The sequence below is a fragment of the Macrobrachium nipponense genome, chromosome 42 (assembly GCF_015104395.2).
Source record: "Macrobrachium nipponense isolate FS-2020 chromosome 42, ASM1510439v2, whole genome shotgun sequence".
In the NCBI taxonomy this organism is placed as follows: domain Eukaryota; kingdom Metazoa; phylum Arthropoda; class Malacostraca; order Decapoda; family Palaemonidae; genus Macrobrachium; species Macrobrachium nipponense.
In genome coordinates, this window is record NC_061103.1 from 15,565,714 (window position 1) to 15,584,121 (window position 18,408).

At 36.2% G+C, this 18,408-nt stretch overlaps 2 protein-coding genes across 3 annotated transcripts in view; one reads left to right on the forward strand and one right to left on the reverse strand.

Annotated features, from left to right (window-relative positions):
- Positions 1 to 855, reverse strand: part of LOC135212982 (solute carrier family 22 member 7-like) — a 13,487-nt gene extending 12,632 nt beyond the window's left edge. For both annotated transcript variants that reach the window (XM_064246756.1, XM_064246755.1), the window contains exon 1: positions 669 to 855. In XM_064246756.1, coding sequence (XP_064102826.1) covers positions 669 to 837 — 169 coding nt within the window. In that variant the 5' untranslated portion in view covers positions 838 to 855. The remainder of the gene's footprint in view (positions 1 to 668) is intronic.
- The window catches only part of LOC135213277 (beta-alanine transporter-like), a gene marked incomplete in the record, with an annotated part of 366,068 nt that overhangs the window by 186,110 nt on the left and 161,550 nt on the right, over positions 1 to 18,408 (forward strand).

Below are 18,408 nucleotides of genomic sequence, written 5' to 3' on the forward strand. Positions count from 1 at the left end.
AATGAGTATGACTAACAGGTGGATAATTATGCACACAAACGGATGTATATACATAACTATTCATATATATCTCTGTTTAAGTTTAGTGTACATGCATACTTGAAGCTATGGATTTGCAAATATACTTCATCAAAAGATATGACTTTTGATATTATCTTCATACATGGCACAACATACAAAACTGGAGATAGATTATACAGATATTCAACAAACCACAAACTACATAAAACTAGAAAACCTGCGAAAATGAATAAATTACCCTACGAATGAAAAAAAAAGAAAAAAAAAAAGAGGCACTATACTCGGTTTTTTTCATATCTGTCCACCGCTTGTGGTGTTTGCGTATGGTAACACTGCGCCCCGGGCTTTAGATAGCTACATTCAGCTTACATTCAACAATAATAATAACATCCTATTTCGAATATTAACGGTCTAATTCGTGTACAGTAAATTATTAAAACACTTTTCAGTTGCAAATGTGCACCCAGATATCCTTTTATTTACCTAAAACTTGCACAGCGTAACTAACTATCTAAAGCCCGGGACGCAGTGTTACCATACGCAAACACCACAGGCGGGTGGACAGATGGAAAAAAAAAAGAAAAAAGAGTTTAGTTAGCTTTCCACTGTTCCTCTAACAGGCAACAATGAAAGCTTGTAATACTTACATGTAGCACAAAGTAGGAAAACCAGATAGTTCCAGGGTCCACTAGTTCCTACCAGATCCAGGAAATATTGGAAAGAAATCGGTTCAGTATGGGAGACCTCGTCCTCTTTCCTCTTAATCCCATCCACAGTTGGAACCTCAATGGTACTCATTTCCATGTTACTATTCATCTCTTTTTTCCTTTCCCTCTCTGAAATAATAATAATAATAATAATAATAATAATAATAATAATAATAATAATAATAATAATAATAATAATAATAATAATAAACCACTCGTTGTAGCAGCAGCATGAGTAGTAGCAGTTAAAACAAATCATGGATAATAATACATCCAGAGAGTACATATAGCTGGCGACTTCAGTATCACTTGATTGACTACTTGACTAATAATAAAGATAAAACACAGCATTTGCAGACAATCTTTTCCAGTTTAATCATCAACACTTTGCTGTGCGAAATCATAACTTGGAAACCAAACTACAATAAAATAGAACAGCCTCATCTCTTTCATATTTGATCTAGTTCACTTGATCCATCCCTTAATGATGGGAAACTTTTAAATAGCTTTCATAGCAAAATAAAGTGACTTCACAGGACCTAGACAATCTTTGAGTAATGATGCTCTGATGATTCTGAGTCCCCTTTTTATCAATTTTTCAATTCCCTCGAGGGACTTTGGAAAACCTTATTGCATATCCTCAAAGCATGAAGTTGCAAGGAGTGCGCTGCACGATGCTGCTAGCGAACACTGTCTGACCAGGAAAGAGAGCCACAAAGGTAGCTCTCTCTCTCTCTCTCTCAGTTCCTAATTGGACGAGTGGTTTTCGCTCTCGACTGCCAATCCGGTGGTCCGAAGTTCGATTCTCGGCTCAGAGGAATTTATTTCTGGCGATAGAAATTCATTTCTCGATATAATTTGTTTCGGAACCTACAATAAGCTGTAGGTCCCGTTGCTAGGTGATCAATTGGCTCCTAAACACATAAAAATATCTAATCCTTCGGGTCAGCACCAGGAGAGCTGTTGATCAGCTCAGTGGTCTGGTTAAACTAAGATAGACTTAACTCTATCTCTCGAGAATATGAGAGAGAGAGAGAGAGAGAGCAGAGCAGATGTGACTCAGCATCAGAACAGAATATCATTCGGAATTTAGGCCAAAGGCCAAGCTCTGGGACCTACGAGGTCATTCATCGCTGAAACGGAAAAAGAAAAAAGGATGTTAAGGGGTAACAGGAGGAAAACCTCGCAGTTGCACTGTGAATCAATTGTTAGGAGACTGTGGGAAGTAAGATGGAAGAAAAATAATATGAACGGAGGCACAGTAAAAGGAAAGAAAGGGGGTTGCAGCTAGGGGCTGAAGGGACGTTGTAAAGAACCTTCAGTAATGCCTACAGTGTACCGCATGAGGTGTAGCACTGACGGCACTACCCTCTAAAGGGTGCCTCTTCATCATGCCAGCAATTACTTCCTACAATATCGCACTGTTATGTCTCTTGGGTGATCATTCTGGAGGTGAAGCTGAAAACCAGATAACCAGATGAACCTAACCCTCCCTACCTTGGCTCCAGAATCAAACAATGGAAATATTTGTTTGTTTGTTTGGTGTATTTACGTTGCATGGAACCAGTGGTTATTCAGCAACGGGACCAACGGCTTTACGTGACTTACGAACCACGTCAAGAGTGAACTTCTATCACCAGAAATACACATCTCTGACCCCTCAATGGAATGCCCGAGAATCGAACTCGAGGCCACCGAGGTCTCGGCAGGCCAAGACCATACCGATCACGCCACTGATGCGCTATGGACGTGAATAGCTTATTTACGACATCATTGCCGAGTGCTTCCTAGCAGCCGCATAGCGATTTTTTTTTTTTTTTTTTTTTTTTTATAGCTGTAGCAGCTGCTACTTTTAATGCTCGATCGATACATTTACGATCGCTATTCAGAGAAAGAACTTCTGATCTGGTGCACTTTTTAAAACCCAAAACCGAAAATAACTTGGAGAAGAGAATTCAGATAACATGACGTAAAAATCGTTTACCTTCCGTCAAGCAAAATCTTTTCCGAAAAGATTATTCGGTGATCTCATTGCTTCTTTAACTTTACACACACACACGCGCGCGCACACACACACACACACGCATATATATATATATATATATATATATATATATATATATATATATATACATAAACACACTTATATATATATATAATATATATATATATATATATATATATATATATATATATATATATTGTAGCATCTCTACTGTCTCCTACTCATTTAACAATGTTACCAAACCCATCGCTATCATTATATCTATATATATAATATATATATATATATATATATATATATATATATATATAGATAGCGAAGGGTTTGGTAACGTTGGTAAATGAGTAGGAGACAGTAGAGAAGCTACAATATTTCTAAGTAATGAAAATAGCAGCAACGTCAGCATCGATAGTAATACCAAAATCAGAGAAAACAGATAAAAATTAGTTAAAACAGATAAATACAGTGGTACAGTACAAATAAGAAAAAACTAATATTGACCATCCTGAACAAAATCTGTTGTTATCCATTATGTGAAAAAGGTAAGCATCAATTATGTATGAAAAATCTCATTATCACGTCTTTCGCTTAATTCAGGTCACCTACTGATTAAGGTGTTTTGGATAAGGAGATTACCATTAAGAAGATTTCTACAATCTCTTAACTGGGTGATCAGGTTAACCAAGCAACGCACAAAGAATGATTTCTTCACGCCCTAGGCAGTTTTTGTATGAACATGATAGCAGAATGATAGCGAAGCGTGTTCCCTAGGAACCTTACAATGTCACTGCAAACGACAGCGATAGAGAAATTGAAACTGGAATATAGAATCTGGGCTGGGAACCATGAGGTCAAACAAAACTGAAAGGGAGAATTGAAAGCATAAGTGGTCATAAAGGTGTAACTGGAAGAAATCCTCGCAGTTGCGCAATGAAACAATTGTTAGGAGAGGATGGACAGTAAGATGTAGGAAAGAGAATATGAACGGAGCTACAGTAAAAGGAATGAAAGTAGTTGCAGCTAGTGGTCGAAGGGACGCTGCAAAAAAACCTTAAGTAATGATGTGGATTGATGGTACTACCCCCCTACGGGGAAGACAAAATATAAACGGAGGTACAGTTAAAAAAAATGAAAGGGGCTGCAGCGAAGGGCCGAAAGGACGCTGAAGAGAACCTTAAGTAATGCCTAAAGTACACCGCATAAGGTGCACTGACGGCATAAACCCCCACCTCTGCATCACGGGGCAGTAATGGAGGAAGGAACCATGCTACAAGAGTAAGAGCAGAAGTACAGTATTTTGGTGTTTGAGAATAAGGACAACCTCCTTACAGTCACTTACCCAGCCAGCCACGCACAGATTGCCTATCTTTTAGGTCCTCCGTGATGCTATGCCACAGATTCGGGAATCCATGGCGACGATTTCCAAAAAATATTTTGTGACTCTCCAATGTGCGTAAGTGATGTCAGGAGCAGCGAAATGCACTGGATTTTTGTGTTACTGTATCAGATGTCAAATTCATCTGGAGATTAGACGCAGAAGACTGCCCTGATGGGGAGATTAGAGCCGTATCATAGGCATGGCAGAGATTATTTATTGTTGATGCGTTGACAGTGCATCCGACTGGGACTGAATTCAGTTTAACATTCAGGGCATTTGTTTTCTATTTCATTCAATATAAATAACCAAGAGAATGTCACTTCGACGAAGGCCGTTCAAGTGGCCGAAGTTGTATGACAATACGCTCCCCATTTGACACAGAAGTGCTGTGTGCAGAGTATAATACAATATACTATACCAATTAAATATATGAGAGTACCTCTTTTGTGGGTCAAAACTGGACCACTATTCATGCACACTTTCAGGTTTATAAATTCATATGTTTATCATTTCAGTATATATATATATATATATATATATATCTATATATATATTATATATTATATATATATATATTATTATAAATATATATAATATATATTATATATCAATGAAGCACGAAGGAACACGTACTTGAGAACATCCTTACATCCACGATAGAAAGATATGTAGAATATACTACTTTCGTCGTATATTCTACATTTTCAAGTTCACAATGAATAACATATATATATATATAATATATATATATATATATATATATAATATATATGTGTGTGTGTGTGTGTGTGTGTGTGTGTGTGTGTGTGTAACGAGCATCTCGGGTATCGAGTGTTTGCATGTTTTTCTAAAGATACTTGGCAGTGAGTGATTGGAATCGAGTCACTGGAACGACATTCGAGACTGCGAAGGGGATCATGTGAAAGAGAGGGATTTTTGTGATGAGCGCGCAAAGGGTTAATGGCAGTGAGTAGTGATGTAAGAAACGTTTAGTCCATAGCAGCGATTCGAGAAATGCTTGGACGACATCACCAGGCCGCGAGAAACTGTATCCTTCAAAGAACAATCGACGGTGATCAGAGAAGCTTAGTTGACATCACTGATCCGAGAAGAATGCTTGCAATCTTTAGGGGTAAAGCAACCACGATGTGTTCAAGATCTACGTGTCAGCAGTTGATTCGAAGGCCACTAAGAATGCTTATGGATGAATATACATACGATGAATACACCTGTATGAAAAAAGAATATGACGAAATTGTGTCCACTCAAAGTATGACATGTTTGTGATGCTTAAAAGAGAGAGAGATTCGGTGTGAAAGAAAGGGAGCAGAGCGCGAGCAGGGCCCACTTATGACAGATTGGCTACACAATGACGTCATGCGGGCTCATTGCAAGACACTACTGGCTCGTCGAAACTCAAAGCAACAGAACATTTAACCATCCTTCATCTATACATTAACAGTTTGTTCTGTTTTATATTTCTCGTAATGGTATCTACCAATAACCTCATTATTTATCAGTGTCAGTTACATTTCTATTGTTTTAAGTAATATCTTAACATAAACTGTAACGAAGATGACTTAGAATACCTCAGACACTCATAAATGAAAAGAACTTGTCCTAAAGTAACCTATATGTATTTACAACAGCACTAAATATTTCGCTGCCCTTAGTTTACAACCTGAAAATCATAGGCCATGGCTCACTTTATGCAGTCGACTCAAGTGATTCTTCACAATTAATCGCTAGTTTGAGCACGAGTATTGCAAAGCACTATAGTTTCGTTCTCTCTCAAAACTGGGGAAAACTCCTGTGACGTGACTTCAGTGCACTCTCGTAATGATAAATTTATTGATTTGTAAATTTTAGGAAAATCTGCCATTCACTGGGTTAACTAGGACCGTTCAGCGCTTTGTAGCCACAGGGCTTTAGCAAAACAGACTCTGTAGCTGCCTGCTATCTTGGGTGGAAAGTGTAACACCTTTAAGTGGTGATATAGAACTCTAACATTCATTCTTATTCTTCATTTTCCCGCTACTCCTAAGCGAAAGCTACCTTGTGTTCCTGCGAGAGAGAATCCCAAGTAAGACTTAGAAGAGAAGCCACACACAACTCACCCATTTGCTACCTTAGTTTTGTTGCCTCATGTATATATATTTTCTCACAACTATTGAACACTGGGAATGAGTGTAAAGCACTGGAAAATGTTCCTCCAGTAGGAAGACCAATAGCAAACATCAGAGAGGGTGAAGTCGAGGATATAAAGAAAGGAAAAGTAAATACTGTGGGAAGGTCAGAGGTAACAATAGAAATGATTAAAGCATTGGGAAATCTAGGCAAAGAGTGGGTGCACACAATAATGGAAAACATCTGGGATGTAGAGGAAATGCCAAGGGACTGGAACGATAGTTGGATGATTAAAATGCATAAACAAAAAGGAGATGTGCTAAACTGGAGAAAATACAGAGGAATAAAGCTTTTGGAGCAGGTATTCAAGATACTAGAAAGAATAGTAAAAGGAAGGTTGAAAGAGATGATAGATATACACAAGCAGCCGTTTGGGTTTATGAAAGAAAAGAGCACAGTGGATGGTATTTTCATAGTAAGACCAGTCCAAAGAAGTATCTGGAAGGAAGCCAAGTTTCGTGTGTTTTGTGGATCTTGAAAAGGAGCATGATAGGGTACCAAAGAGTAGCCTATTGGTGTTTGAGGAAAAAGAGGATTACCACAGAAGTTGGTAGGGGTAGTGATGATGATGTGTGAGGGGGCAATAAGCACTGTACAGACAAAAATGGGGAGACTGGGGCATTCACTGTGGAGGTTGGCCTCCATCAGGGATCAGCTCTGAGTCCATTCTTGTTCCTCGTCATTATAGATACTTTGACATCAGAATTAAGGAGCAGCGAAAAAAGGTGGGAACTGATGTTTTCTGATGATTTAGTCATTGTAGCAGACACAGAAGAAGAACTACAAGAAAGGCTTTTAGCACGGAAAGGAGCCCTAGCAAGGAAATGACTAAAAGTGAATATTGGAAAGACAGAGATAATATTTAGAAGTAAAGAAGGACACGAAGAAGTAAACATCCAAGTGGAAGATGGCACAGTGCTAAAACAGAACGATGAGTTTAACTACTTGGGATCGTAAAGAGGAGGGAGGTACTGAGAAAGCTATGAGACAGAGAATAAAAGAAGCATAACAAAAATGGAGAGAAGTAACTGGAGTTGTTTTAGACAAGAAAATGCCATTAAGGCTCAAAATGAACATTTTTAAGAGAGTCATCAGGCCTGTACCATTACATGGGCCAGAAACTTGGCCACTTGGCAGGAAAGAGGAGGGAAATAACTGAGATGAGGAGGGTGAGATGGACTGGAAAGGAAGGAGAGTCAAGATAAGAAGAATGTGTGGTATATGTAATGTAAAGGGGGAGACTAGGGAAGCTCACCTGAGATACTATGGCCAAGTAAATGAGAAGAGAGAAGGTGGAACCAATCAAGAAAGACCTAAGAACATGTCAGTGATAGGAAGGATGAGTGTTGGGCTCAGTGGATCAGATGGATGGATGGATGTGGTGAGGAGGGATATGGGTGAGGTGGGACTGGGGGATGAAGATGCAAGGAAAAGAAAGAGAAGGAGAGAGTTGACTCGAGTGGCTGACCCTGCTATACAGTGGGACTAATAAGGTCGAAGAATACATGTATAATATATACATATATATATATATACGATATATATATATATATATATATATATATATATATATATATATATATATATATATATATATGTTACTCCCAGGGTTATAATTAATGATATATTGCCAATAGGTTTGCTGTAACCTATTGGAATGCCGAAGCAACGACCCGAGAAAAGCCGACAAATGATTTCTGTGGGGCGGCGTGATGTAAAACTGCATAGTAGACAAGTCAATGTACGACAGTTCATGAGCTCTTCTCAAAGTGCCTTTGGGAAACTGGTTGTAGCCAGTAATATGAGGCGTTAGCCAAGTGTGCGTTCGTATGTGCATGTGCGCCTCTTCTATTGATAATGTATCATAGCCCAATTCGATAGGGACTTGGCATAGGTGCGTCTTTGGAAGAAAGGCAGGATGCCGAAGGAGCTCTGCGAAAGTTTATCTGAACTTTGTGTGTGAAATATTCCGGCTGCTTGGGTGAGTCTTATACTATTTTAGCCAAAGAGTGGCTTGTTGTCTGTTTAACATCTATGAGAATATCCAATCTTTAATCTTTGTTGTTAAGCTTATGTGTGTACTTATGAGGTGTTCTCGTGTCTTTGAAACAGACGGCTCTGGCGGAACCATGTGGGGGGACCTAGGGAGTCCCGATGGGAGAATAGACATTTGTTGTGACCATTACTTTTTAGACATTTTAAATGTTGGGGTTTTTTAGGGTTTAATTCTGAATCAAGTTAGTCTGTGAGACCTGATTGATTTACTATTTTTCATTGTTAAATAAATGTATTTTTATAATGCAACTCTCTCATTTTGATTTCCTGACAGAATGGAGAGAAAGATTGGTAGGAGAGAGAGAGAAAGAAGAGTCGCGAGCCGCCGGTTGCTTAGAGAGAGAGAGAGAGATTTGTGTGTTGGTTTGCCTGACGCTCGAGTTACACGTTTACTAAATAAAAACGAGGTTCATCCATCCTCGAATATATATATATATATATATATATATATATATATAATATATATATATAATATATGTATGTGTCGTGCAAGTGTGTCTGTGCACGCATATACATACATACACAATACAACTGAAATAATACAAACATGCATTTAGGCATTTACAAGTCGGCATGAAAAGTTTAAAATAATTTCCGAAGTCAAAATCTAACTGAAGACTTTCTTGTCAACAAAGCCTTTGCTTAAGTTTACAAAGGACTCTTACCACTCGATAAATAGCAAGGTAAATAAATTTTCTGCTAATGCTGCTTGCATAACGATACGATGATAATTACAGTGTGTAACTGACCTCGTTCAATGTTTCTTTAGGTCGAGGATGTGACTAGGTCAATAATTGGATGGTTTACCATCTCATATTTCTCCAAAAGATAATTGTGATAGTCCATTCCCAGCACGTCAACCTTCTTCAGATCCTATAACGGGTGGATGGGCATCCATAGCAGACAAACAGGAGCAGAGGAATTCTTCAATCTATGCGGAGTCACCTCCTATTATAAATCAAAGGGAAGGATCATCTTCTCGAACTACTTTTATAAGTGTGCCAAGAGACTTAGATTTTTTAAATAATTCACTGTTCACAAAACAGAACCACCTTCTCGAGCTGCTTTTATGTGTTACATGAGACTTGGATTTTTTTTTTTTTTTTTGCTAAATCACATTTACTCTTGGCCCTAATAATTTTTCGAGCGTAAAATCTATAGAAAATCTCGTTCAATTTACATAGACAAATAGTATGTATTGACGCACATACGTCGACTGCATACATCATGAAGAGAACTAAAACAACATTTTGACCCAAAAGGAAAATGTGAATTTATACGTCTTCACTCAAAACTCATTTCAGAGAGGTTGCCCATAGTATACTTTCTATAATTACCAATCTTTACGGATTTAATTTGCTGATATTGAATTACTCTAGGCTTACATTGTAATTCTTACCCATTAATAGATGTATGGACACGTTTTGCATTTCCGAAAGCATGTGTACCCAAATGGTATAAGAAACCTAAATTACGTCAAAATATCCTCATCACCCTAAATCTCGTCGCATATCTTTGAATCCGTTTTCTGAAACTTGAAACCATCCCACAATAGAGAAAACCTGTATTATTTGAGTGACCTGGTACAAATTGTGGATGATACTGTGTGTGTGTGTGTGCGCGCGCGAGAGAGAGAGAGAGAGAGAGCGCGTTTTGGGTATTTGCATGCTAATGTCTTCACAACAAATATGTTTACAGCTCCCCTACCTGGCCAAATAATAGGAATTTTGTTTCAGGAAACTTAAAGCCCATTCGAAAATGCAGCTTCCTGTTGAATTGTTTACTAGATTTGGATTCATTCATTCTATGATCCTTCGATGACAAAGGTCTCATAATTAAGTGGAATTGATATATATAGCAATAACAACATTTGCCACTGATATGAACATCTCTCAAAACATCTAATACCTTGACAAAAAATATCAGTAGCTTTTTTCCCGCAAGTATTTTTTTTATATCCATTTAATCCAATATATTTGTATATCAATCTGTTATAAACCCTTATAAATAAATCTCTTATAACCCTTTTAACTTCTCACTCAAACCCTAGCTTACCGTCGCTAATCGCTCTTGACTAGAACAGATGCTCATTAGGTAAACAATAGCGAAGTTTAATACAGACTGAAACAGATGATGAGTTCAAAGTTGAACGATTGCATGAATTTTCGTAGTGGTATCGGCTGCTTGTCACTGGACGGACTAAAAGCTTATGTCTCGAGGTCATTTTAGCTCATGGTTACTTTTGATGTTCCTGACGCTGACAACAAAGTCAGAGAGAGCATTGCTTTCATTCATTAAGATGGAGTTCGTCATATCAGAGAGAGAGAGGGAGAGAGAGAGAGAGAAAGGAAAACCCACACAATTGTGACGCATCTTCGAAACAAATTCGAATAGGCCATACCCGTTAGTTTGTACACACGGACACTTAATGAACAGCCAGTAGGCCCTCCTCCCGAATGCTCAGAGTGCAAAGTGGTGAAAACAGCCAAAAATGTGTTGTGTGACTCTCCAAAATATAACCAACAGCGACTAGCAACTTTAGGAAATAAATCGATGAGGGGAAGTTTGTCATTCATGCTTCATTTCCCACTTTTTTTGGTGTCGTTGGACATAGCCAGTCGTAAGACCTTATGAATGCCATTAAGCTCTTTGTTAACAACATACAAAGGACTGAAGGGAAAGGAGAAGAAAATGTAAAATAAGTAAAATTCCGTTCAAGGAGTCAAAAAGAAGACCTAGAATGATATGGCAAGGCAAGATGGCGTTTGAAAAACAAGACAGGACACTAATTTTCCTCCCCTGAACTCAAGATTTCAGTTTTATTTGATCAACTACATTCTTACAAGCGTTTTATTTATCAACTACTAAAAACATCTTAATAACCGTTTTATTTTATCAAATACTCCTTTTACAACGTATTTTATCAACTACATCTTAAAAACTGTTTTATTTATCAACTACATCTTAAAAACCGTTTTATTTATCAACTACATCTTAAAAACCGTTTTATTTATCAACTACATCTTAAAAACCGTTTTATATTTCAAACTACATCTTAAAAACCGTTTTGTTTTATTTATCAACTTACATCTTAAAAACCGTTTTTATTTTCAACTACATCTTCCATTTATTTATTCAATACATCTTAAAAAACCGTTTTATTTACAATCATTCTTAAAAAAAAACCGTTTATTTATCAACTACATCTTAAAAACCGTTTTATTTATCAATTACATCTTAAAAACCGTTTTATTTATCAACTACATCTTAAAAACCGTTTTATTTATCAACTACATCTTAAAAACCGTTTTATTTATCAATTACATCTAAAAACCGTTTTATTTATCAACTACATCTTAAAAACCGTTTTATTATCAACTACATCTAAAAACTGTTTTATTTTTCAATTTACACTTAACCGTTTTATTTATCAACTACATCTTAAAAACCGTTTTATTTATCAACTACATCTTAAAAACCGTTTTATTTATCAACTACATCTTAAAAGCCGTTTTATCTATCAACTACATCTTAAAACCCGTTTTATTTATCAATTACATCTTAAAAACCGTTTTATTTATCAACTACATCTTAAAAACCGTTTTATTTATCAAGTACATCTTAAAAACCGTTTTATTTATCAATTACATCTTAAAAACGTTTTATTTATCAACTACATATTAACAATCGAGTAGGAAAGACAAATTATGAGACAAAAAATGAAATGCCAACGATGTCACCAGCCACTTCGCTATCTTTTACAGTCACCAGCCATTTACTTAACTTTTATGCGTCACCAGCCACTTGCGTTATCTTTCATACGTCATAAGCGACTTACGTTATCTTTTATACGTCACCAGCCAATTACGGTATCTTTAATTTACACTTCAGAGGGCACCCGAAAAGTTTAATGGAATCACAAATGATACCTTAATGTTTATAAAATGCAGTTATACAGGACAGCTTAACAAGTAGACGCTCTCAAGGGCACAACATCTGGAAAGTAAAACGACGGTGATCAAGATGAATAGGAACAAAGCGTCACCAAAGACAAACATAACGACAGGAAGACAAATAAAATAGGGTGGTAAGTAGGTGGGGATCTCCCTTCTGCGTGGTTGAAGTGTCCATGTGAAATCTGAGATACTATTCTGAAAGCTAAGTTCTATTATCCTTCAAATCAATGGAACACATAATATCAGGAGGGAAGGAATCCTTCCTAATGTAATCAAAGGAGAGAAGGGAGCAGCCATCATGGAACACATTGACACTTGACCATTATACGGACAAAATATACCCACACACGCATATATATATATATATATATATATATATATATTTATATATATATATATATATATATACATACCCATACATAGACATACATTAATAAATAAATATATATATATATATATATATATATATAGATATAGATATATATAATATAATAAATAAATATATATTAAGCGGGTTTGAAGAGGTAAAGGCATGTCTTTCACAAGTATCGTTTATTACACCAACGTTTCACATCACATGATGCATCCTCAAGGCTGTAAATTATATATTATGAATACTAAAACATGACTCACTCATATAAAAAAATCTAAAAAAAAAAGCACAAGAAATATTTGACATATACAAATACAAATTAAAACGAGAACTCGAAAGAAACGCCTACCAAGGTAGGAGTTAAAAAGTGACTAAAAAGGCTGAGAGAAAATTAACATAAGAAGATGACTAAACAGAACGTGGAGAGTAAACAAACAGGCAGTTATGCTAAAAACAGTTGCGTGGAACAGGCAGTTATGCTAAAAACAGTTGTCTGGATGACGATTGGGTGTTTAGTGTTGGTACATTGGTCTTTATAAGGAGGGACTCCAGCACCATCAACTCGTCGTCTTTACTTGCTGATCCAATAATCTTAAAATTATTGATGTCCAAGCGGGCACCACAAATCTGAGAGTGATTCCGAATATTAGATAATTCGGGATTGGACAATCTGTATCCTGTCAAAAAGCTGATACCTTGATGGGAGCAGAAACGGACCCTGAGAAGCCTCCTGTACATCCAACGTAAGTTCCCAGACTACATCTGGAACAGGTATATTTATAAACAATGTTGGATGTGAAGGAAGGGCTCAGTCTGTCCTTCACTCTAAAAAAAGAACGTATACTTAGAGGATTTCGTGGGATCAACTTCAAATTAACTGCTGGCAATTCATTATGAATTAAATTCATGAATTTCTTTTTAAAGCTTTTATCGTGAAGGAAAGGGAACTTAGCATAAATACAAAATTTTGGAGCAGTATATATGGGAATAGGCGGTTTCATTTTAGTGCTTAGGAGCTTATTAAGGACTCTATGGAAATAGTGGGATGGAAAACAATTATTGCGGAAAAAAATTTCCCAAGAACTCCACTTCTTTATGAAAAGCTGACCAAGTGGAAGTCAGAGAGTATGCCCTGTGGAGGAGGGTAGAGAGAGAATTTAACTTGAAAGTTAAATTGCATGAACTATCAAAATTGGTGCCCAACCCTGTAAAAGTATTTTTCCGATGAATGCTGGTTTGAAACCCAGCATCATCCCTAGTGACACGTGCATCGAGAAATGATAGAATTGTGAGTTTCTTTCTCTACTGTAATCTTAATATTAGGGTGTTGAGCATTAAGGTGTCAGCTTATGACAGGATGCAGATTTTCCAATCCCGAATTATCTAATATTCGGAATCACTCTCAGATTTGTGGTGCCCTCTTGGACATCAATAATTTTAAGATTATTGCATCAGCAAGTAGAGACGACGAGTTGATGGTGCTTGAATCCCTTCTTATAAAGACCAATGTACCAACACTAAACACCCAATCGTCGTCTACACAAATGTTTTTTAGCTTAATTGCTTGTTCCACGCAACTGTTTTTAGCATAACTGCCTGTTTGTTTACTCTCCACGTTCTGTTTAGTCATCTTCTTATGTTAATTTTCTCTCAGCCTTTTTAGTCACTTTTTAACTCTTACCTTGGTAGGCGTTCCTTTCGAGTTCTCGTTTTAATTTGTATTTGTAAATGTCAAATATTTGTTGTGCTTTTTTTAGATTTTTTGTATGAGTGAGTGATGTTTTAGTATTCATAATATATAATTTACAGCCTTGAGGATGCATCATGTGATGTGAAACGTCGGTGTAATATACGATACCTGTGAAAGACATGCCTTTACCTCTTAAACCTGGATGTTGGGCGGGTCTTCTACCCCATTGATTCTTCTATTTATATATATATATATATATATATATATATATATATATATATAGATATATATAATATTATATAATATATATAATAATATATATACAATATATAATATTATATAAATATATTAATATATTTATAATTTATATATTTATATTTATTTATTTATTTATATTTATTATAATGTATATATAATATATATATATATATATATATATTAATATATATAATAATAATTATATATATATATAATATATAATAAATAAATATATAAATAAATATATAAATAATATAATATATATATATATATACATATATATATATATTATATATATATATATATTTATTTATCAGCTGATGCCACAGTGAAAGCTTGAAAATAAAGATGTGGTGTAAGTATTTTCGTGTAATTAATACATCTTCGGAACACACACAATATATATATATATATATATATATATATATATATATATATATATATATATATATATATATATATATATATATATATATATATATATATATATATATATATATAAATACCAAAACTTCCCCTTTGAAAGGGGTGGGTCCGAAAGGTATAGGCGTTCAGTTTTCCAGCAAATAATAATGTCGCTAATTCTACGCTTTTTCCTCTTGACCTCCTTTGGAAGCCGGTGATCACTGATAGGTAGTACGACGGGAGCAATCCACGGCCCTATCAAACGTGAGCTAATCGCTTCACTCATTAATCTGAGTTTGATAATGAATATTCCGAAAAAAATGGCACATTTAATTTGGAAATCAAATATCTAGAAAACAATGCAGCTTTTGGGATTGAAAAAGACATGGCATTAGGTATTTCTGCGTGACCTCTAGCGGTGAGGGAAACGATGCTTCGGTGGAGACAGTAATTGCTTGCAATTCTTGCAATTGTTTCCTTAGAGTTCGACTGTCATCCAGTGCTCTTGAGGCTAATATTAGGGAAGGAAATTTAAGTCTATATATCAGCTACTTTCACACTTCATCTAACCTATATTTATTATCAGGAAGCCATAAAAAATCAATGCAAAGGTTTGCTAACAACAATTATGCGAATTTTAAGAACAAAATAAAATTCCCTAATGTTGAAAGTATCAACGTTGCAAATCCTCTCAACTCCAATAATACACTTATTTTGTAGATATGAATCACTGGGAGTTCTTATCTTAACTTACATTTGAAAATAAACTAAAGCTTGTGTTTACCAACTGCGAAGCAGTTGTTAATTATTGATGTTGGTTTGACAGAATGATTATGGTTAGCCAAACGTTAACATAGCCCAAAAGTGCAATGGAATATTCCAAAATATTCGTCTACACTGAAGGAGAATGTTAAAATCCACAATCGTCAGTGAAAAAATTGGAACTGTCCAAAAGGTCAGTGAAAGGTATTTTAATGCAAACTCCCAGTTCACAGTAATGATAATCAAATATTCTAAAATATTCCACCATCTAAATACCACAAGTTTAAGAAGCAAACGATCCATTTGTAACGCCTGAAAAATGATTGTAAGGTCCCCGTACCACACGGACGAGCTTTGCTCGACGAACTTTGTTCGATGTGATGTCAGAAGCGGAGAAACCGCGGCAAAGTTTCTGACTTTTCTCGGCTGTTTTCTACGCTTCTGACGTCACATTGGACAAAGTTCGTCGACCAAAGCTCGACCGTGTGGACGGGGCCTTATAATCCATCTATCCCAATGACATAAAGCAGCTGCTCGTCTTTGTTTTCTTACTGGCATTAGTAATGTAACTTCTGCCGAAATGTAAGATGAACTGTTTTCAGTCGCACTGTCATTTTCTTGCCATAAATCCATTGGAAGGAGGTCTTGTCTGGAATTTTAAATATGCATATAGGGTCATCATTTTACTGTTAAGAGTATTGTTAAGTGTCATATCTATTCCCTTAAATACTTAGGTATTTAGGGAATGGCCCTTTAATAGGTTTATCTTTTGCAATAGATTGTTTGGTTATTACGTAATATCTTTCATTTCTTTTTGAGTATCTATTTTGTCGGTTTTACTATGTGATTCAGCCCTTTGGAATATAAACCACTGAGGCCCAGATCTGGAAAGGTGAAAAGAACAAGCTCAAAATACTATCAAAATAAAATATTGTAACGGTCAAAGGTGGTCGTTACCATTCAACAACCGTGACAGGATCTGAACCAAGTCAAAACATGATAAAAATATTGAATCGGACAAAAGCGGTTGTCACAAATGGCGACCTTGACAAGATAGGCAAGAAATCGGGCAACAGTGTCCTCCTCATATTCAAAGAAAAAATTTTCCACTTAGGGGAACTGTCTGAACTTCCTACAAACTGTTTGATAACCTCTTTGAGAACTTCTCCAGACATAATGTAGAACTGCAGTGTGGTAATAATAAATTTATGGAGATCTACGCCCTCCTGAAAAAACATCTGCGCTTGTATCACTTTCTTTATTTCACACAGCCCATGTATTATTAATTTCCAAATTTCTGTAAACTGCATGAAGAACTCCCATTGCAACCGATGGAGAGGTAGCTCCGAATTAGTCATTCCATGGACTTCCTTGCCTAAAGTTTCTGTATAAATAATCCTCCTTTATTTTGAAGACAAATATGTGTACTATGTACTTTTCAAACATATTGACTTGAGCTAGTTCTTTAGGCAGCCGTTTGTTACTGGATCATTAGATAATCATCATTCTTTCCCAAAGATTCTTGGCTTTTAATTCAAATCATTTCTGCACAACGATCGGAGTCGTTTTTCTAAAACCACTGATAATTCAAGTGCGTCTACTACTGGTTCTTTTTTAATAAATTAAACTGTTTTCATGCATGCCATAAGTTGCTTGTTAGGACAAAGTGCATTGATAGTTGAGGTTAATTGCAAATTAAGTTAGTTTGCATAAGCAGTCTTGAACCTGAAGCTTAGAAAACTTTTAGAAAACGGGTAAAAGCCCGTTACCAAATGGTATGGAATGAAAATTGGTTGGTACCAAATCGCTGTGCCGAGAGACGAACTATCTCTAAATCTTCCCACCACCACTTCCCCAAACCTCATGTTACTAACTCAAAGCCATCTGCACCCAGCCTGATAATTCCAATACCATGATCAGTCCTCCCTCGGGATATATAAAACATGTATAATGCATTGTCAACCACAACGGTTTTTATGCTGAGAATATTTCCCTCCACTTCAACTGGTAAAAACTTGTTTATCTCTTGGCGACCAGATATCGACCTTTGTCTTCAGCAAAATCACATGTAAAATAGTAATACAACAATCTTGGGATATGCAGAGCATAACTATGTTTCTCCTACTCAGATATCAGTCTGGATGGAATCTACATTATGCGAGTACTGTGCTTCAAGGCACAAGAGCCAATTTTTATCCAAAGGCCTGACACGTGTCAGCAAGATGTCACCAACGGGTGAATTTCCTTGTCTCCCTGGGAGCCTGTGTTACGAACTGACTTCATAAGTACTGACAAATATCTTTATCCGGATTAATAGAGTACAGGGTTACACCGCCTCTGACCAAAATGAGACAATCCGGCGCATGACGTCACGTGCCTGATCTGACTGAGGTTTAGGTAAAAAAAAGAAAGAAAAAAAAGTCATCAGTTAGTATTTGACCCCACCAGAGTGAAGAACAAGGAAACAGTCTTCCAGTACCTGGAAATTAACGGGGACCTCTCTCACACAAGGTCGTGAAAAGAGTGGGTACTGGTGTGGGCAAAAAAATTCCTATAGTGACCCTTAATTATTTGTTTTCTTGGTTTTTTGGTTTTTTTTTATGGCCACCTA